Source organism: Pelophylax lessonae (assembly GCF_965119305.1).
Source record: "Pelophylax lessonae genome assembly, chromosome: 7".
Classification (NCBI taxonomy): Eukaryota; Metazoa; Chordata; class Amphibia; order Anura; family Ranidae; genus Pelophylax; species Pelophylax lessonae.
In genome coordinates this window covers 211,753,429-211,776,269 of record NC_138774.1, presented here as the reverse complement: position 1 = coordinate 211,776,269, position 22,841 = coordinate 211,753,429, and the positions used below count along the sequence as shown (strand labels likewise).

Here is a 22,841-nt window from a genome sequence, read left to right as displayed (position 1 = left end):
ATCAAGTCATGTCTCTATGCTTTATTTGCTGTGAAATCACTTTGAAAAACAACCCCCTATCATTTCTGGCTGTGGCCATCTTGAGTAAGGGCAGATGATTCATGTAGCATTTACTTCATGAACTTATCTGCCCCTTAGCTCAGGCATGTGGGCAGGAGAGTATGTTTAGCTGGAAAAACCCTTCCTCCCCTTCCTGAAGACTCCTACTATGTATGTATGACGTCATCACCAAGGCCTGGAAATCAGGAAGTAACTGAAGAAATGTAAAAAAAAAAAAAACCGTAACTACGATATACTTTTTTATCTATTTACTAATGCTAGCAGCACAGGGGTTAAAAATATTCAATGTTGATTGAGAGAGCAAAGTCCCACTTTAGGCAGTAAAATGTCTTCTACATTACAGAAGAAACCCAACTGAGCATGACTGTCCTCCATTAGCCAAACTGTTCTGTGTGTAGGCTATCTGCAAAGAAATATTGCGTAGGCCAGGGTATATCCACATTCCATTATCTGCATATGTTCCCGCAGTCATGGGGGACAAAGTCATAAAATCGGCTTTTAATATATGAATATCACATCTCAAGCCATCTTCTTACATTTCCTCGCTACATTTTTGCAGAACATCTTCCAGACCAAGCTATATACATATATATATATTTATCTAATAATCAATTGACAATGTATATTTGTGGTTTCCCCCCGTAACTTATTACCCTTTTCTAGTTCCCAAAAACAGACTTCTACTCTAAATAAGGACATTTTAGATCCTCTGTTTTTTGTTCTCTCTGCCAAAATGCCTGTAGGAAAGATTGGCCCAATTCCTGTCCTGGAGACACCCAAGGCTTCCCTTCCCTATATGGTCCTATAGAGAATTCACTAGGTGCCAATGATTGTGTCACTGCCTATCCCTGGGGAAGGAAGTACAGAAAATCTTCCCAATGGAGGCACAACAGAAGATCCTAAAAGAAAATTAGGATGTTTGGTTGGTATTGCACTTTAAAGGTCTGTCCTGGCAATAAGGAGGGAGAGAGTAGGTGGTATAGGTTTCTAACCTATTCTGAATATGCTTACCAAGGGCTACTGGGATTTAGACACTGAGCTGGCAATCTAGGCACTTAAACACTGGTATTTATTGGTGGGAAAAGGAAAACTATGAGAACTCTGCAACTTGCGCTGTTCTGAACATATATAAATAAATCTGCAAAGCTAGATTCTCATTTCCGTTTATGTTTCTTCCCATAAAGTGTGTTATTACATAGGGCAGGTTTGAACTGTCCCTTAACAATGAAGGCTTAGTTTGGGGGGTGACAGTGTTGAATGAATGAGGTCACTTCGTGTACCAGCAGCGACTAATGGCATCTAAAAAAAAAAAAAAAAACTTAACGGCTAAGAAGCACACTGCTTTATACCCTCTTAGTGGAAGCAGAACGTAAGGCAAGATCTCCAGTAATGAAAACACGCAAATAGTGCCAGCCATCAGATATTATAAATGCCCTATAGCAGTGATGGCAAACCTTGGCACCCCAGATATTTTGGAACTACATTTTCCCATGATCCTCAACTACACTGCAGAGTGCATGAGCATCATGGGAAATGTAGTTCCAAAACATCTGGGGTGCCAAGGTTCACCATCACTGCCCTATAGCTTTAACAGATTTCAAATGAATAGTTTTTACCAAATAAATTTGTTAAATTATAGATTATTTTATATATAGATTACTTTTTCCCAAACTATTGTCATCTACTAAACATGAAATATATGAATGAGCTTAAGGCTCAACCGAATGTAATCTAGTAAGCATGATATGCATGGATTTAAGGCTTAAAAGATCGTTTTTGGTTCTCTCTCGACCATGTTATCATTTAATCAACACTTGTTGCATTTTCTTTTGCAGCTATTGTCCTCCCGGCAAGGTACCACATGCTACGGAGAGATTAACCGTTCAGGTGTAACACCTGAAACTGCATGGCATGACTGAACGTGAGAGGAGGAGTCTGCAGCGTGTCTCCCCAGCTTTTCACGACTCAACTGTTCTCCTGGATGTTGTCAACTCCTTGTCGTCTCACCATCCCTGTGCGATGACGCAATTCCATCTCTGGGTCTTCGTCCTGGATTTAAAAACAACAGGTTTTTCAGTTTCATGGGATTCAAATAAAATGTTTCTTTGTTTAGAATCTTATACAGATTTTTTAATATGTTAACCACTTCAGTACTGGGCACTTTCACCCCTTTTATGCCCAGGCCAATTTTTAGCTTTCAGCGCTGTCATGCAACAATGTACCCAAATTACATGTTTATAATTTTTTTGAGACAGATAGAGCTTTCTTTTGGTGGTATTTAATCACCACTGGGGTTTTTTTTTATTTTTTTTATTTTTGCTAAACGAAAAAAAGAAAAAAAAAAAGTTATGAATTTTCTTCTTCACTGATGTGTTCTGATTAGGCTGGACTGATGGGCACTGATAGACTGCACAGATAATCAGTGTAAATGTACCCTGTCACAGGATAGCTGGTTATCAGCTCTCCTTTCTTCACACAGTGACAGCGCTGAGGAAAAAAACGGTAATAACCGGCATTTGTTTACATGTGATGAGCTGAGATTGGAGACAGCTGATCATATGGTAAAAGCCGCGGGAATTGGCCTTCGACATGTGATCAGCTGTGTCTAAAGAACACAGTGATCACAGAGCGCACAGGGGGGCGGGTTCTGGGAGGATGTCAACAGAGGCCCTGCCAGAACGGCAAGACCGTGCTGTACCCGTATTTCGGCTATAGCCGTTGGCAAGTGGTTAATGACTTAAGTGATTGTGTAATGTGATCAGTGATCATTAATATTTGTAATGCCAAAGCTCCAAATAAAAAAAAAAATTGTATTTTTGACTTACAGCAAAATACAATTCTCTGATGTTTATTGATGGACACAGCTCCTGATCTTCTTAACCATTGGGTTATATGCCCCCCACAGGAGTAGGACACTAGGCAGAAAAAGTCTAGCTATGCCTATGGGCAGTCCCAGGGGGGTATACTCCCCCTCTCTGCTATAGGTACTTCATTTTGTTACAAGCAGTGTCAGAAGAATTACAACTCCACAGAGGGGGTGGGTGGCGTGTCTGTCAATGAACATCAGAGAAATGTATTTTACGGTAAGTCAAAAATCCCATTTTCTCTTCCGTTCATTGACAGACACAGCTCCTGATCTTCTTAACCATTGGGACGTCCCAAAGCAATGTTAAACATGAGGGGTGGGAACAGCGAAAAATAAATTCCCAAGGCTAAACTATAGCCAACCAGGTAAACAGCAGCTCAACCAAAACAAATGGAGTCCACCTTAAAAAAAACAATACACCCTCAAAGAGCACCAGGTCCTCTAAACAGCAGCCTGCAAAACCTTGCGGCCAAAAGAAGCATCTGCAGCTGCCAACACATTCGCTTTATAGAGCTTTGTGAAAGTGTGCACCGGTGACCAGGTGGCCGCCTTGCAAACCTGCATCACTGATGCCTGAAGACAGAAGGCCCAGGAGGCACTGAGCACCCTAGTAGAGTGCGCCTTGACAGGGAAAGGAGGAACCTGACCCTTGATGGAATAGGCCTGAATCACCGTCTATCTCATCCCTCTGGAAATGGTTGCAGAGGAAGTGAACAACCCTTTCCGAGGCCCATTCGTGACTTCCTAAAAGACTCCGTAGCTGCCAGGTACACCCAAATCGCCCGGGCCACATCCAAGGCATGCAAAACAATTTCCTTTGGATGTTTTGGCCTGGGACACAGGGAAGGTTTTATTCAAATGAAAATCAGACAACCTTTGTAAGGAAGGATGGACAGACAGGGGTGAAGAACCACCTTATCTCTGTGAACCACTAAGTAAGGTGAACGCCAATTCCAGCACCCTGCACGCAGAGGTGATGGTCACCAAAAAGGCCACCTCCTGTGACAGCGTAAGCAGGGGAATCTCCCAAAGATTCTCAAAAGGAGGCTTCTGGAGGACCCAAGGTGGCAACGGAGACCGCACTGAAAGAGCCAATTGCCAAACTCCCTGAAGAAAGGTACGCACTAGGGAGAGTGTGTGGCCAAGGGCCGTTGAAAGAAGACTGCTAGGGCCGACACCTGGCCCTTGATAGTACTCAAAGCCAGTTTTTGCTTAGCCCCCCGTTGAAGGAAGGTCAAGATCCGAGCCACCGAAAAAGAGCGAGGATGAACCCCAAGAGACTCACACCATGCAATGCACGTCTTCCACGTATGATGGTAGATCTTGCTAGAAGTAGATTTCCTAGCTTTTAACAGCGTTGGAATCACCGACTCAGACAAACCTCTATCCTTCAGCACCTGGCGTTCAACAGCCAAGCCGACAAAGCCCGCAACTGTAAAGCAGGATGGAAGATTGGCCCTTGGACAGCAGATTCTCCTTGAGAGGAAGCTTCCAAGGAACGTCAGCCGCACCAGATCGGCGTACCAAGTCCAGCGAGGCCAGTCCGGAGCCACTAAGATGACTGGATCGATCCTGCATAGAAGTCTTGGTAGAACCTTGAGAGGAGGGAAGGAGTAAATCAGACAATACTGACCCCACAGGGCTACCATCGTGTCTGTAGCTTCCGCCAGAGAATCCTGTGACCGTGCCACAAACCTTTGCACCTTTCTGTTGAGCCGAGATGCCAACAGATCCACTTCGGGGATGCCCCACTGGAGACACAACTGATGACACACCTCTGGATGAAGGGACCACTCTCCTTGGTCCAACACCTACCGACTGAGGTAATCCGCCTGCCAGTTTTCCACCCCAGGAATGGGGCGGAGAGGACTGGAATGAAATGTTCTGCCTACCTTGGAATGCCAGCTAGCTCCAGAACCGCCTGGACACTTCTTGTGCCCCCCTCGTGATTGACGTAAGCCACGGTCACGGCAATGTCCGATTGAATGTGCACTGGACAACCCTGAAGACGATCTGTCCAATGTTCCAGGCACAATCTGATCGCTCGGAGTTCCAGGACATTGATGGGTAGTTTGGTCAATTGAAAAGCAAGATGGGAAAAATGAAGGTGTGTGAAAAACAGCCGGTCCCTAGTTTGAAATACTTACCCACCAGTCTGCTAACAAACCAAAATAAACCTGTCTAACAATATAAGTTAAAAGCAGGAGTTTAGTTAACACACATTTGCAAATGCATGCGGAAGCTGCAAGGCCAACAACAAGGCATCCTGCGTTTCTTGCAGAACCTAACACTAAATAACACTACTCAACCTGAGTGTCCAAGTGTCTTCACAAAAGGAAGTACATGCTTGCTAATAGATGGATGGGAAACAGATGGGATTGGAGACCACCCAATCCTCCCCCACCTGCTCCAATTCATGACTGGCAATGAAAAACGCATGGCTGTATAAAAAACCATGGGGTGCAAACTAAATGTGATCAGCTGGGAAACACACACCCCCATCCCTTTAGTAAAGATGTTATAGGCAAATGGGTAGTTTGGACTCCTCCAGTGTCCAGACCCCCTGGGCAGAATTTTGGCCGAGGACGCCTCCCCACCCGGACAGGCTGGCATCCATGGTGACAACTGTTTAATACAAGGGGAGGAAGAATTTGCCCAGCCGAAGAGCCGGAGAATGAAGCCACCGTATCAGGGACTCTTTCAATCCCTAGCTCAGCAATATCTGATTGCCTGCAGATTCTTGTCCCATTTACTCAGAATCTCCCTTTGCAGGGTCCTCGTATGGAACTGTGCAAACGGAACTGCCTTGAAGGTAGACACCATCAGGCCCAGCACCCGCATGCAAGTCTGGAGGGATGACCATCTGCTGGACAGCAGGAGACAAATTGCAGCCTGTAGTGTTTCCAGAGGAAGGAGCTCTCTGACTAAGGCTCTGAGTCCAGAGTCAGACCCAGATAGTCCCAGCTTTGTGGACGGAACCAGAGCAGACTTCTGAAAATTCAAAATTCAGCCGAACTCCCTCAGATTTCGTATGGTGATCTCCGGGTTCTCCACCAGAGCAGTAGGAGACTCCACTCGCAGAAGGAGGTTGCCCAAGTAACCCAGTACTGCAATCCCCCGCTGGCATAACAATGCTAGCACCGGGGCCAACACTTTTGCGAAGACCCGAGGAGCGGAGGTGGGACCAAAGGGTAACGCCACAAACTGATAATGCTCCTCTCCCATCGCAAAACGGAGGGAAGGGCTGGTGACCGGCACATATTGGAATGTGAAAGTAAGCGACCTTGATGTCGATAGAGGCAAGAAAATCCCCCTTAACAGGGGATGCCACCACTGTGCAAATAGACTCCATTCTGAATCTCTGCACCCGTACAAAGCAGTTCAGTGCCTTGAGGTCCCGAATTGGATGCACCTTGCCTTCCTTCCTGGGAACTGTAAACAGGTTTGACTAAAAACCCTGAAAATTTTCCAATGTCAGAATCGGAACAATCACCCCTTGAAATAACAGGTCTTGTACCGCCCCAAACAGACCCTGTAAGCAGTCCAGGGACAGGCGCAAGTTGGAAGGCAAGAACCTTGCGGACAGTATGACTTTGTGGACCTACTTGTCTTGTACCAGGTTAATCCACGGGTCCAGAAACCAACGACGATGACCCCCGATCCCCAATACGAGTGAGGGAGTACCTAATGCTGAAGGAGCCTTGTCCGTGGGTCTGGAGAAGCCTGCTCTCGACTTGCCAGACCAAGTTTGCTTGGATCCACCAGAGGAGGCCCTGAAAGGCTTTGATCCCTTTGTCAGTCGCCCCTGAGAGATGGAAAAAACTTCTTATGAGCTGAGAAGGATGGCCCACGTCTACGACGAGGGTCCTTGCCCTTACTAGCCTGAGGAAGAAAGGTACTCTTCCCCCCCCTGTGAAACCCTTAATGATGTCATCCAGGGTAGCTCCAAACAGGGGATCTCCTTGAAAGGGAAGATCAGGTAAGGCCTATTTAGAAGTCTGGTCCACAGACCAGCATTTGAGCAAAAAAATACGCAGAAGGACCACTGCCGAAACAGAGAGCCTAGCGACTAGTGGAGCTGCGTCCAAAGAGGCATCACAGATAAACTGCAGCCCCTGGACCAACTGGTCCACCAGCTCAGCAAAGGCAGGGGGGAGCTGTCCCCCCTACAGGTTACTGCGTAAAAGCTTAGCTCACTTGGTCAGAGTTTGCGACACCAGTGCAATGGTAAATACTGGCCTCAGTGTTGAACCAGCCACAGTGTACATATTGTGGGCCGCCTCCGCCTTCCTGTCAGCCAGGTCCTTAAAAGCCGGGGACTCTTCAACCAGAATCATGGTTGCCTTGTTTAATCTGGAGACTGGAGGGTCCACCACCGGTGCAGCAGTCACCTTTTTAGGAAGGGACTCCTCATAGGGGTCCTGCAAAGCAAATCGCTTAGGGACAACAAGGGGACGTTTTGGCTGTTCCTACTCTTTGGCGACAACTCTGTCAAAAGAGGCGGGCAAAGGAAACGCCTTTGCCACTCTGGATGGCTTGCAAGTGCCAAAGGGAACCAACGTCTTTGTCGCAGCTTCAGCTGCATCCTCTATTTTTAAGGTCTCATGCACAGATACAATCAACGCATCCACCAGCCCCTTTTCCTGCGTGGCTACAGGAGTGGATAAATCATTCTGAGTGAGAGATAGTGTGGTTGAAGACCAAGCAGAATGACCCCAGTCTGCAGCGGCCGAACCAGATTCAGGATCTGAGGAGACAGGATGCTTTTTGCTAGCCATCGCCAAAAAAAAACCACCCACACCCGGGACACAAAAAACTCCAGGACCGCCGTCAGTGCATCAATGGATGGTTGGGACCCAGAGGGCCCCACAGCCTCTGAGAGGGGATCAGGTGGGCAATGTGCTCCACATACTCCATAAGTCAATAGGGGGACCCCACAAAAAAGGGTGTAAAACTGCTACAGTGCAGCACCACTTGGTCACCAGTAACAGAGCACCTAATTGATCCTCAGCAGAGAGGGAGAGGAACCCACCAGACTCACCACCTAGCAGAAACAGGCACCTGCAGCCACCAGAGTCAGCACCAGGGGAGGAGGAGGGGCTCCCACCGCCAAAATCGCCGTCGCTATTTTCAATGGCAAACCACGGCAAAGTGGCCGCTGGACTACAAAAAAATGGCCGCCAGCCATTGAGCACACAGGCTACAGCAAAATGGTGGCTCCCCGAGACTCCAAGGGACCCAGAAAGGATCCCTAGGCCTCAGAAAATGGGACAGGCAGGAAGGTCAGCCCCTAGCAGGAGCCCCCACCAGGTACAGCCCCCCACAGCGGATCGCGAGCGGCGCACCCCCCCGCCCCCATTGCCAGCACAGTACCCTACCTACCCCAGGAGGGGGACCAGGCCACCCCACAGCCCCAGCGCACGTGAAAGAGGGGGGGGGCAGATGGCCTGCAGGGACCACCAGACTGATGGGGGGGGTGCCTAACAGGAAGTAAGGGAATCCTGGGGTCCGACTGTCCCAAAGAGGGGCCCATGTCCACCCCAAAACCCTCCAGGGGGAGAGGGGGGACAGTTAATAACCATACCAGGAAACAGGTGGGCACAGCTCCAGACAGAACCTCCTCTGCGTCCAAATGGGGGGGGGGGGGGTTGTTGTCGAGGCATTTAACTCGCAGGCCAGCCCCTGTCCAGTGGGGCTATGTCCCAGCAGACTTAGCGTGGAGCTGAGGTCTGCGCGCGCTGGCCAGACTGGGGTGGGATCTAGATTATCCAGCCTGTCTCCCAGTCTGCCAATTGATTGTAGATCTCAGGAAAAAAAAGAACAGGAGAAAAAAAATCTATCTATCTATCTATCTAAAAAGAAAAAAATTGCCAGGACCAAAGATCCCAGCAAAGAACTATAGGTCCTTACTTCTGACTAGGCAAAAAAGTACCTATAGCAGAGAGAGAGTATACCCCCTGGGACTGCCCAAAGGCATAGCCAGACTTTTTTTTCTGCCTAGTGTCCTACTCCGGTAGGGGGCAGTATAACCCAATGGTTAAGAAGATCAGGAGCCGTGTCAGTCAATGAACGAAAGAGAAATGGAGTTTTTTCCCAATATACAGTGCCTTGCGAAAGTATTCGGCCCCCTTGAACTTTGCCACATTTCAGGCTTCAAACATAAAGATATAAAACTAATTTTTTGTGAAGAATCAACAACAAGTGGGACACAATCATGAAGTGGAACAAAATTTATTGGATATTTCAAACTTTTTTAACAAATAAAAAACTGAAAAATTGGACGTGCAAAATTATTCAACCCCCTTAAGTTAATACTTTGTAGCGCCACCTTTTGCTGCGATTACAGCTGTAAGTCGCTTGGGGTATGTCTCTATCAGTTTTGCACATCGAGAGACTGAAATTTTTGCCCATTCCTCCTTGCAAAACAGCTCGAGCTCAGTGAGGTTGGATGGAGAGTGTTTTCAGTTCTTTCCACAGATTCTCGATTGGATTCAGGTCTGGACTTTAACTTGGCCATTGTAACACCTGGATATGTTTATTTGTGAACCATTCCATTGTAGATTTTGCTTTACGTTTTGGATCATTGTCTTGTTGGAAGACAAATCTCCGTCCCAGTCTCAGGTCTTTTGCAGACTCCATCAGGTTTTCTTCCAGAATGGTCCTGTATTTGGCTCCATCCATCTTCCCATCAATTTTAACCATCTTCCCTGTCCCTGCTGAAGAAAAGCAGGCCCAAATCATGATGCTGCCACCACCATGTTTGACAGTGGGGATGGTGTGTTCAGGGTGATGAGCTGTGTGTTGCTTTTACGCCAAACATAACATTTTGCATTCGTGCCAAAAAGTTTGATATTGGTTTCATCTGACCAGAGCACCTTCTTCCACATGTTTGGTGTGTCTCCCAGGTGGCTTGTGGCAAACTTTAAACGACACTTTTTATGGATATCTTTAAGAAATGGCTTTTTTTCTTGCCACTCTTCCATAAAGGCCAGATTTGTGCAGTATACGACTGATTGTTGTCCTATGGACAGAGTCTCCCACCTCAGCTGTCGATCTCTGTAGTTCATCCAGAGTGATCATGGGCCTCTTGGCTGCATCTCTGATCAGTCTTCTCCTTGTATGAGCTGAAAGTTTAGAGGGATGGCCAGGTCTTCGTAGATTTGCAGTGGTCTGATACTCCTTCCATTTCAATATTATCGCTTGCACAGTGCTCCTTGGGATGTTTAAAGCTTGGGAAATCTTTATGTATCTGAATCCGGCTTTAAACTTCTCCACAACAGTATCTCGGACCTGCCTGGTGTGTTCCTTGTTCTTCATGATGCTCTCTGCGCTTTAAACGGACCTCTGAGACTATCACAGTGCAGGTGCATTTATACGGAGACTTGATTACACACAGGTGGATTCTATTTATCATCATTAGTCATTTAGGTCAACATTGGATCATTCAGAGATCCTCACTGAACTTCTGGAGAGAGTTTGCTGCACTGAAAGTAAAGGGGCTGAATAATTTTGCACGCCCAATTTTTCAGTTTTTTATTTGTTAAAAAAGTTTGAAATATCCAATAAATTTTGTTCCACTTCATGATTGTGTCCCACTTGTTGATTCTTCACAAAAAAAATTACATTTTTATATCTTTATGTTTGAAGCCTGAAATGTGGCAAAAGGTTGCAAAGTTCAAGGGGGCCGAATACTTTCGCAAGGCACTGTAACAATCTAAGTAAATTAAGAATGTTGAGATCAAGCCACTTACGCTGTCAGAAACATCATCACTTTGGTTGCTCGGGATGTTGACATAGTCCTCCTCTCTTTTGAAGTCTGAATTGTCTTCTTCTTCATATTCTGTCTGATAATCTGACTCATCTAGACAGGAGGAATAAGAAGGTTAACCTGATAACAGGACATGGCAAATCTTACAGGTAATAAATAGTGAGATAGACGGAAGACATCAGCTGCGTAACTACCAGTTACATGTCCCATACTTTATTAATGTGATAGTTTACTTTTTATTCCAACTGGCTTTTCAGGCGAAAAATGTGACAAGGACATCACTGAAATAGTAAATAGAAGTCGTATTTATTCATCTAGAACTACACTTTTCTTGCAATTATTGGCTGTTGTCCAATGTAACATACCGTGAAAATGAAAGGAGAATTTAACAATATGGTTTAATCTAAAGACTATTAGCTCCTGGGATAAGTAATAGACCAAGCAGAAATAACAGATCATTAAATATATTTAGTATCCTTTTCTAGTGATAATTTATTTTCACAGTGAAAACAAAATTAGCAATTAGCTTTATAAAATAAATACAATTCCACTTACAGCATACATTTTTTTTTTAAGATGGAGCTATAATCAGATATTTATGTATGTTAAGTGCATACCTGCTTTGTGTTAAACTTTAAAGTGGTTCTAAAGCCTTAAGGTATATATTTATTTATTTTTTTTACCTTCATGCATTCTCTGCAGGTAAAAAAAAACCTTCTGTGTCCAGTATCCCTCCATCTCCACCTGATATTTACCTGTGCCTGATTTGGATCCAGTGCTGTGCAGGAGAGCAGCAGCTCTCCTCACTGGGCTGACTGATAGCAGCAGGAGCCATTGGCTCCCGCTGCTGTCAATCAAATCCTTTGATGGGGGAGGGGTTAAAACTCTGCTGCCTGTGTCTTTGGATGCAGCCAGCATTGCTTGGCTTAGCCTCCATGAGTACCCTCCGCCCCCCCCCCCCCCAACAAGTGGTTTGCAAGGGGAGTATCCGGAAAGCAGGGGGAGCCAGGAGCACCACAGGCAACCCTGAGAAAAAGAGGATCAGGACTGCTCTGTGCAAAACCACTGAGCAGAGCAGGACTGGAATTCCAGTTCTGATGCTTTGGCATTCCTTTATGTGTTCTCAAATGTCTGACACAGATAAGCTCCTGCTGCAGCCTTTCATCTTTTAACTTCCTACAAAGTTGCAATGTTACAGTCTGAGTAAAATATTGCAATTGTTTAATATAATGGCAAAGCATAAGAAAAAGCTGCATGTGACGGGAGCCACTTTGGTTGAGGGGCCGTGGAACACAGCTTACCTTAGATAGGTTGAGTAATCCCTCTCTCAGCTCCCTAGGCCCCTCTTATGTCTAAGTCACCCTGTGTCTAATAGGGGCACAGGGTGCCCAAGAAAATGATGGACAGCAACCTAATGGACACTGAGAATATGGTTTGGATTACTTCAAATGGGACAGTAATATTTATCAACCATATATCTCTCTAGAAATATATGAAGAAGACTATTCCTGGTTTGTTTGATTCTGAACATGTTCATTGAAAGAGCTGGACACATTGGCCTCTGTTCCATGTTCTTCAATGTAGGGGACGGACAGTCTGTTACTGGTGGTCTCCTGCTGTTGTCTGTGTATTAAAGTGGGATGTGTTTACACTTATAATAATGTGCACTGTACTTCATGAGCTCGATGACGACAAGTCTGCTAGTGAATTAGTACACGTTAAATAAATGACTGTCATCTATTAGTTGCTAGTGGGAAAGAAGAATACGGTTTGTGTTGGTTGTTCCTTAGATATGTTAATTATATTTCTGTACACAATTTTATCTGCATAGGATAATGTAATCAGGCACCTGACCTGGTGGGGTATATATTCGGTGTGAGTTTGTTCAATAAATGTTCCAGATCTTATACAAGCTATTCTCGGCTAGTTTTGTATGGGGGGTGGCTAGAATATGTGATATCCATGTTCAAGACTAAAGGAAGCAGTATTCTGACGGAAGCACACAAACACATTATGGGGCCGCGGTTGGCTTGCAAGGGGGTACCTGGAAAGCAGGAGGAGTCAGGAGCTCCACAGGCAACCCTGAGAAGAGGAGGATCGGGACTGCTCTGTGCAAAACCACTGACCAGAGCAGGACTGGGAATCCAGTTCTGATGCTATGCCATTCCTTTATGTGTTCAGAAATGTCTGACACAGATAAGCTCCTGCTGCAGCCTTTCATCTTTAAACTTGCCACAAAGTTGCAATGCTACAAGTCTGAGTGATTGTGTGAGAAAATATTGCAATTGTTTAATACCATGGCAAAGCATAAAAAAAAGCTGCATCACTCTCTTCACATTTTCTTATGTATGAGAGCCGCGGTTTGTATGTGTGTGCATGCGAGAGTGTGCGTATGTTTCATCAAAGTATTTGTGGGTGTATAGGCTCGGTTTACACTGCTGCAACCCCATTGTCCTGGGACTTGCTAGAGATTTTGATGCGACTTCAATGCAACTTACACACAGCAGCATGGATAAGGATTCCTATGCAACTTTGATGGATGAGTATTTTTTTTTTTAACCTTCTCCTCTCCTTCCTGGTCATCCTTGCATCCTAAAAACTTTCTCCCCAAGCACATTCCATTCACAACTGAGCGTAGCAGAACACGTTTCCACTTACGCTTTTTTCTTTGGGGGTGTTTTTCCAAGCATAAACGTGCTTTGCACATAGGCTGCCCCATGCAAGACAAACACTCCAAAGTAGCTAAAGAACATTTTTTGATTGTGAAGTGTCACGTTTTTTCAGTGCGCATCTTGGCGCGTTTTGTCACACGGCAAAACACGCACCTGCTAACCGCGATTAGGGTGTCATTAGCAATTAGGCTGCATTCAAATCTGCACGTTTTGGCTTTGTAAATGTGCTGCAAATGCACATCCTGCTTGCGTTGCCATAATGGCAACACAATCGGAGATGCGCATTTCCGAAACATGCTGCAAAGCGAGTTTTCTGAGCAGGTTGCCATGTGTTTGGAAATGTGCACATGCGAATGTAGCCTAGATGGCAAGGCAAGCATGCCACTCATTTGCTGCACGTTGCGGTGCCTTTTCAAAACGCACAGCAAAGCGCGTTTTCTTTGCAGGTTGCAGCGCATTTAGAAATTTGCAGATGAGTACACAGCCTAAACAGCAACTTGAGCGTGACGCACAGTTGACACGCATTTCTGGAACCCACAGCTAAGTGTTCATTTCCAGTGCGGCTTGCTGTGAGTTAGAAAACATGCAGACGCGACCGCAGCCCGATTGGCAATGAAACAAGATGCAAGGTTAATGACATCCCAATTGCGGATAGTAGATGCAGGTTTTGCTGCATGACAAAAAGTAAGCGCCAACATGCACTACGCTCCATGACTGAAAGTTCTATAAGTACTTTGGAGCGTTTATTGCGCATAGGACAGCCCTTTCAAAAAAATTGGGTGCCCTATATGTGATGTTTGTTTATGCATGAAAAATGCAGAAAAAAAAATGCGAGCAGGAATGTGCGCTTCTGCTACGTTCAGGTGCTAATGGGATGTGCAAGGGCAGAGGTTTTTAGGCAGCAAGGACGACCAGGAGGGAGAGGTGGGGATAAAAAAAGAAAACCGGATCCATCAAAGTCCGATTCTTATCAATATTGATGCAACTTCTGTGAGATAACATGGGGCCAAGTCTATGGGGTCAAGTCGCACTGGGAGTTGCACAAAAGTAGTGTATATTTTGTAGATTGTATATTTTGTTTCTAGGCAAGAGTCACTTGTCGGGAGTTGAAGGATTGCTTTTAAATGATGAAAGGTGTAGTAGCTTCTTTGGAAAAGTTGTGCTGTTGCTGTATATTTTGATTTCCCGTGAATTTATTCATACAGACTTCTAAAGGTATTTAAAAGGATCACCTTGAAGTGTATGTCCAGTCAAATCTTTTTGTTAGTTTTGGGTAAAGTGGGGATTGGTTAGAACCCCTGTCTGGTTTATTTCAGTTGTTCCGAGAGACTCTCTCTTGAAATGCATTCGCATGGGTGTTAAGCCATAGTGCAAACCCCAGTGGCAACAATCTACGGATTCCTGCAGTTGGAATTGACAGTTTCTCAAAAAGTGCTGAATTAAAGTGTCTTGAGCCATTCCATAATCTTCCACGGCCACTCTCCTTGGGACAAAGATCTGTTTGCAACCCTGCACCATAATCTTAAATCCTTTATCACTCTTCCAGTCAGCAAGAGAGCGACTCATGAAAGCAGGTGAGCATTTATCTTTTGCTATGCCCTCCATAGCGACCCTGTTGCTGTTGAATTCTTGTCAGCGGCAGGATCACAATTGTGCCATCGATTTAGGTCAGGTAATTTAAAATAAAAACAATCTGTTGCCTTATTTTGTAACTTCACTTCCTAATAAAAAGGGCCATTAAATTGAGACTTTAAAATTCTGCATGAGCACAGAAATGACTTTCTTTTGAACTTTAGAGTAATAATTCAAAATGTATCCCAACATAAAATATTTTAGACTTTCCCTGCGGGAAATTCCAGGGATGCTTAGGTGTGAACGCAGCCTATGTGACATAGTAAAATAAAGAAACCTGTAGTCCAACAGTGTCAGGGGAAAATTAAATTTTGATTCATCAGCCTCCAGTGGAGAGGTGCCTATATGTGATGGAGGAATTGTGGGAGAAGGGTACATGACCAAGCTCTGAATTGGATCTAAGATTTTCTAGAGGTCATGCCATGGATCTCCCCTCAAATAAAGCTAAAGTAAAAAACTACTAACATATTGCCAAAGCTTCTCACCTCCTCTCCCATAAACAGAATGTATAGGTAAGCTTTGTGTGCACCCACTGGGTGGCTTGGAGTGCCTGAGGGTGCTAATGGTCCTCTGATTTCTATGGTCTTTTTAAAGCCGCACTTCAGGCAGATCTTCTTTCTAGTTTTGGATAAAGTAGTGAAGGATTCATTTTTTTTTTTTTTTTTTTTAATTCCCAACTGCCAGCAAAAACAACCTGGGAAGGTTTTATCCCCTTTTCCATTCTAGACGGTGTTGGACTTTGCTATTGCTGACTGTGCTTTTCTGTTCTGGTGACAACCATGCAGGTGAAGTAAGGGAAAGCCTCAACTTTGAGATCACAGATAGAACACTAATCTAAAAGAACATTTAACATCCCTTATCTTTTCTAAATTTAAAATACAAAATGTGTCTGTTGTACATATTTCTCTTATGTCCTCTGACAGACGCAGCTCTTCAATGTTTCTTCACCAATGGGTTATGCGCCCTCTACAGGAGTAGACTAGGCACTGAAAGCTTTCACTTGGCACACCTATAGGGGCTGTCCTACACACATAACCCCTGACACACTGTGCTCATAGATCAGTTTCTTGTTGCCTAGTTTAGGAGTAGGACCTAGGTTCCCTACTGGGACTCAGGTCTTAGTTTTTATTTTCTTTTGAGAAATGTTTATTTTTATAGTTTTCAGGCTGCATCTGTGTAAGGATAGCAGCCATTTTCTTGCCTTCCTGAGTGCTTGGCGCCGTTTTCTGGCACCATCTTAAGTATGGGCAGGCTGCGCTGTAGGGGTGGCAGCCATTTTCCCTGTGCTTCCTATCTAAATTCTATGGCACCATTTTCCTGTGGTTAGTGTGGGCGGGGCCTCTAGTGCTTGTTTGGCCACTTCCTCCCAGAAGTTTCACTTGCTGAAGACAGATTACAAAGCGGTTGCTTCTCCAGGTTGCTGGCACAGTAAGGGGTTTTTAGTCCTTTGGGCATTTCTCAGACACAATTGGCTCCTGTCAGGACACCTGCAAGCTTAAAGGGGGACTATAGCTGTAGCGCGGTATAGTGGTGCGGACCGCGATCGCAATTTAAAGGGCCAGTGTACTCAATTTCTTTGCCTTGCTAAAAATGGAGTCCCAAGGTGAAAATTTCCCCTCTGAATTTATTTGTGCATCCGGCCCATCTGAATCACCTTCTCTGGTGTGTCTGTCTGCAGCCATAGAAACTCTGGCCTCCAAAGTGGATCTTGTAATGAAACAAGTTGCTATCCAAAAATGGCCGATGCCCTCTCAGTCCTCTGATTCAGAGCCTGATGTGGTTGCCACAGACACTGCCCTCCCTGAGGGATCCCTGTCCTCACAGTCAGATGGCGAGGAGGAGGAGTCCTCCTCAGCTGCGGCACGGGAACGCGTTTTGGTGGAAGCACTGATTTGGTCAGTAAGGGAGACACTGCATATACAGTTGGGCAAAAAAGTATTTAGTCAGCCACCAATTGTGAAAGTTCTCCCACTTAAAGAGATGAGAGAGGCCTGTAATTTTTATCATAGGTACACTTCAACTATGAGAGACAAAATGAGAAAAAAAAAATCTAGAAAATCACATTGTCTGATTTGTAAAGAATTTATTTGCAAATTATGGTGGAAAATAAGTATTTGGTCAATAAGAAAAGTTCATCTCAATACTTGGTTATATACCCTTTGTTGGCAATGACAGAGGTCAAACATTTTCTGTAGGTCTTCACAAAGTTTTCACACACTGTTGCTGGTATTTTGGCCCATTCCTCCATGCAGATCTCCTCTAGAGCAGTGATGTTTTAGGGCTGTCGACTGGGCAACACGGACTTTCAACTCCCTCCAAAGGTTTTCTATGGGGTTGAGACCTGTAGACTGGCTAGGCCACTCCAGGACCTTGAAATGCTTCTTACGAAGCCACTCCTTCATTGCCCGGGCGGTGTGTTTGGGATCATTGTCATGCTGAAAGACCCACCACGTTTCATCCTCAATGCCCTTGTTGATGGAAGGAGTTTTTCACTCAAAATCTCATGATACATGGCCCCATTCATTCTTTCCTTTTGCACGGATCAGTTGCCCTGGTCCCTTTGCAGAAAAACAGCCCCCAAGAATGATGTTTTCACCCCCATGCTTTACAGTAGGTATGGTGTTCTTTGGATGCAACTCAGCATTCTTTCTCCTCCAAACACGAGTTGAGTTTTTACCAAAAAGTTCTACATTGGTTTCATCTGACCATATGATATTCTCCCAATCCTCTTCTGGATCATCCAAATGCTCTCTAGCAAACTTCAGACAGGCCCAGACATGTATTGGCTTAAGCAGGGGGACACGTCTGGCACTGCAGGATTTGAGTCCCTGGCAGCGTAGTGCGTTACTGATGGTAGCCTTTTTTACGTTGGTCCCAGCTCTCGGCAGGTCATTCACTAGATCCCCCCCCGTGTGGTTCTGGGATTTTTGCTCACCGTTCTTGTGATCATTTTGACCCCCCCCCGGGGTGAGATCTTGCGTGGAGCCCCAGATCAAGGGAGATTATCAGTGGATATGTATGTCTTCCATTTTCTAATAATTGCTCCCACAGTTGATTTCTTCACACCAAGCTGCTTGCCTATTGCAGATTCAGTCTTAACAGCCTGTTGCAGGTCTACAATTTTGTTTCTGGTGTCCTTCGACAGCTATTTGGTTTTGGCCATAGTGGAGTTTGGAGTGTGACTGTTTGAGGTTGTGGACAGGTGTCTTTTATACTGATAAGTTCAAACAAGTGCCATTAATACAGGTAACGAGTGGAGGACAGAGGAGCCTCTTAAAAAAGAAGGTACAGGTCTGTGAGAGCCAGAAATCTTGCTTGTTTGTAGGTGACCAAATACTTATTTTACAGAGGAATTTACCAATGAATTCATTAGAAATCCTACAATGTGATGTCCTGGATTCTTTCCCCCATTCTGTCTCTCATAGTTGAAGTGTACCTATGATGAAAATTACAATTCAAAAATTCTCTCATCTTTTTAAGTGGGTGAACTTGCACAACTGTAGATGATGAGCCCACAGTCAGGAAAGCGGGTTGTCTTTGGCTCCCGCAAAGCCCAGAAGTCGGGCCAGGTTTTCCCTTGTCTCAAGGATTTTTAAGATATCGTGAATGAGCAATGGCGGCGCATTAAGCACATGCTGGTGGTGCCCAAGCGTTTTCAGCACCGTTACCCCTTTGCAGACTCAGTTTCCAATCGCTGGATAGTGTCTCCTAAGGTGGATCACACTGTTTCACGGTTGAATAAATCCACTGTGGTACCTGTGGAAGACTCCCCGGTGTTTAACCTCCCTGGCGGTATGATTCTTTCCGATTTTAGGTGCTGAAAGCGGTACCATTATTTTGCATGTAATTCTTAAGAATGAGCAGCCCAAACCAACTATTTACATATGATTTTTTTTTTTTTTACTGTTCGTTCTTCTTTATAACATCTCGGGTATGATAAAGTTTTAAACACAAAATCATAAATTATCTCCATCGATTTAAAGGACACGTATCTGCACATCCCCAATTACGAGGGCCACCAGCGGTATCTCCGTTTCGCGGTGGCGGAGGAGCACTATCAATTTGTGGCATTACCCTTTGGTCTAGCTTCCGCTCTCAAGAGTCTTCACCAAGGTTTTGGCCCTGGTGCTGGCTTCGCTCCGCAAAAAGGGGATTGCTGTCCTCGGTTATCTGGACGATCTCCTGTTGCGGGCAATAATAGCATGTGGGGGTGATGGCGCTCAGAGGTTAAGCAGACAATATTACTACAGCAGCAGTTAATAGTGTGTGTATATATGTGTGTATAGGACACAAATACAAATCAGGGAAATACAGGGCACAGGGGGAGATTAAGAGTCCATGTGCAGGTCCCTGGGGATAGGGGACATAAAGGGACTAAAAGTCCAATAAGGGGGTCCAAGATGGAAAAAAGGGAAGGAGGGGTTGGTTTTTATACCTACTCCGTGGAGTCTTGATTGAATTAACAATTGGAGAGATATGCGACATGAAATATGAGAAAACCTGAAATGGTAACGAAAAGAGGTTAGGTGGAGTAGTGGTGGCGGGAGGATGAGTATATGACTATAAGATGGAGTTTATGTCGAGTTCCTCATTTAACCCAATTGGGTTGAGGCAATCCAGAGTATATATCCACAAGGTCTCTCGTTCACATAGTAACAAAAAATGCTCAGCTTCTGGTAGGTGTTTAGGAATGGAGTCTAGAATCCAGATGCGAAGTCCAGCAGTGGATTGATGGTGGAATTCCAGGAAATGGCGTGGGATGCTGTGTTTGTCACAGCCAGTCTCAATAAAGCGTCGGTGTCAACCAAAATGCTGTCTGAGGGGGCAAATGGTGCGTCCTACATATAGGAGTGGACATGGGCAGGAGAGACAATAGACCACATGGTCAGTAGAACAATTGTGGAAATTGTCAAAGTGATAAGTCTTGCCTTTGTGTGTAAATGATTTTTGATCATGTTGGATGAATTCACAAGTCTTGCAGAGAGCATTTTTTTTGCATAGGAACATCCCTTTGAGTGGTACAAGGCAGAGTGAGTTGGGTGTGGGAGTTTTTAGTTGGCTTGTTGCTATTTTGTTTTTGAGAGAAGGGGCTCTACGGTAGGTAATCCGGGGTTTGTCGCAGATGTTAGAGGAGAGGATCCTGTTTAAGAATGCCCCAATGTTTGGAGATGTTATTTTCCATTTGTTTGTAGTGTCCATGAAACCTGGTGATAAATCGGATTGCACTCAGAGGCGCTCTCCCTTCTTTTATCCTGTTGCGGGCGAGCTCTTGTGTCGCCCTGTCAGGCGACCTGGCATTCACAGTTCAGATGCTGCAGGAGTTCGGGTGGACCATTAACTTCCAGAAGTCTGCGCTGACTCCGTCAGTGCGCCTGAGTTATCTGGGCATGATCTTGGACTTCTCTCAAGCGAGGGTCTTTCTTTCAGAGGAAAAACTCCAGACCTTGCAGGGCGAGATCAGGGTCCTGATGGACGACTATCTCTCCTCCCTGCGGATGTGTATGAGGGCCCTGGGGGCTGATGGTGTCGGCCTTCAAGACGGTCACGCCAAATGGAACATGGTTCCACAGTCCTTGGACAGGATGATATGTCTAAGCCGTCTCACAAGGTCGGAGCTCCTGTGGTGGCTCCTGTCGCCCGCTCTGAGCCAGGGCGGGTCTTTTCTGCCGCTGTTGTGGACAGTTAACACCACGGATGACAGCTTGACGGGCTGGGGTGGGGTGCTGGACAATTTATGTGCCCAAGGAACATGGTCGAAGGTGGAATCATCTTTACTGATAAATGTCCTGGAGCTCAGGGCAATCAAAGGATGCACGGTCTCCCGGTTCGGGTCCAAACTGACAATGCCACGGCTGTGGCTTACATCAATCACCAAGGGGGCACCAAGAGTCCCTGGGTGGCCAAGGAAGTGGTCGAGATTCTGACTTGGGCCGAGGCACACGTTCCGGCTTTCTTCACAGTTCACATTCCAGGTGTGGAGAACTGGCAAGCGGATTACCTGAATCATCAGGCTTTGGATCAGGGGGAATGGCCTCTGCATCCAGAGGTTTTTCACCTCCTGTGTACCCGACGGGGAACTCTGGAGGTGGACCTGTTTGCATTTTGTCTAAACAGGAAGGTAGAGCGGTTTGTGGCCAGGGCTCGGGATCCTTTGGCCGATGCCGCGGACGCACTGGTGGTGCCTTGGCACCACTATCGGTTGATTTATGCCTTTCCTCCGATACATCTGTTGTCACGGTTCCTCTGCAGGGTGGCGGCGGAGACAGTGCAGGTGATTCTGGTGGCACCAGACTGGCCTCACCGTTCCTGGTACGTGGACTTGGTAAAGATGGCTCTCAAGCCTCCCTGGTGGCTGCCTCAGAGAGAGGATCTGCTGTCGCAGGGGCCGATCTTCAATCCTGCTTTACGGTCGCTGGCTTTAACGGCTTGGCTGTTGAAGGCTAGGTGTTGAGAGACAGAGGTCTCTCTGATGCTGTGATTCCTACCGTGTTGAGGGCTAGGAAGGCTACTTCCAGGAAGATTTATCATCGTACTTGGAAGATGATATATCCTGGTGTGAGTCGCAAGGGTTGCATCCTCGCTCCTTTTCAGTGGCGAGGGTCTTGGCTTTCCTGCAGAGAGGAGTGGAGCAACGTTTAGCTTTAGGCACGATTAAAGGTCAGGTGTCGGCCTTAGCCATTTACTTCCAAAGTCCCTTTGCGACTAACTCCTTGATTCGCACCTTTATTCAAGGGGTGCGTCATCTGGCTCCGCCGAGATGCCCTTTGCCTCCGTGGGATCTGAATTTGGTTTTGTTCATTCTGCAACGACCTCCCTTTGAGAATATCAGGGAAATCTCTCTGCTTTTGTTGTCTCAGAAAGTTGCCTTTCTGGTGGCTGTCACCTCTGCTCGCAGGGTGTCTGAGTTAGTGGTTCTGCTATGCCGTTCGCCTTATCTGGTCGTTCATAGGGATAAGGTTGTTCTGCGACCTAACCAATCTTTTCTCCCTAAGGTGGTGTCGGCTTTCCATCTCAATGAAGATATTGTTTTTCCTTTGCTCTGTGCAAAGCCCAAGCATCCCAAGGAATTTGCCTTAGGCCACGGAATCCTTTTGGACGTTGGATTCCCTGTTTGTCCTTCCTGAGGGATCTCGTAAGGGTTCGGCTGTGTCTTCTGCAACCATATCAAAATGGATTAGACAGACTATAGTTCAGGCCTATTCATTGAAGGGTCAGGTTCCGTCATTCCCCATGAGGGCACTCCACTAGAGCACTGAGTGCCTCTTGGGCTTTTCGCCATCAGGCTTCTGTGGCTCAGGTGTGTAAAGTGGCGACTTGGTCGTCTGTACACACTTTTACAAAATTCTACAAGATTGATTTGTTGGCATCCTCTGATGCTTCCTTTGGCCGCAAGGCTTTGCAGGCTGCTGTTTGCTGAAGAGATTGATGTTCTCTTTCAGGGGTGAATTTTTGTTTTGGGGTAAGCTCCTGTTGGCTGAGCTTTCTGTTGCCCTGTTGGCTACGTTTTCTAGCCTTGTTGATACGTTAACAGTTGTTAATTGCGTTCTTCCCACCCCTCATGCCTACACTGCTATGGGACATCCCATTAGTGAAGAAACATTGAAGAGCTACGTCTGTCAGAGGACGTAATAGAAAATTGAATTTTTTTAAGAACTTACCATAAAATTATTTTCTTTGAGTACTCTGAGAGACGCAGCTCCCGCCCCATTGTTCTGGGGTTGGTTGTGTTTTCCTTCACTGCTTGCTACGAAACTGATCTATGAGCACAGTGTGTTAGGGGTTATGCGTGTAGAACAGCCCCTATAGGCGTGCCAAGTGAAAGCTTTCACGTCTAGTCTATTCC

The 22,841-nt window shown here is 45.7% G+C and overlaps 1 protein-coding gene across 1 annotated transcript in view; it reads right to left on the bottom strand.

Annotated features, from left to right (window-relative positions):
• Positions 1 to 1,652: 1,652 nt before the first annotated feature.
• Positions 1,653 to 22,841, bottom strand: part of PNPLA7 (patatin like domain 7, lysophospholipase) — a 733,226-nt gene continuing 712,037 nt past the window's right edge. Inside the window, exons 35-36 of the mRNA XM_082263919.1 lie at positions 10,678 to 10,787; positions 1,653 to 2,109 (exon numbers count right to left, since the gene is read on the bottom strand). Coding sequence (XP_082120045.1) covers positions 2,026 to 2,109; positions 10,678 to 10,787 — 194 coding nt within the window. The 3' untranslated portion in view covers positions 1,653 to 2,025. The remainder of the gene's footprint in view (positions 2,110 to 10,677; positions 10,788 to 22,841) is intronic.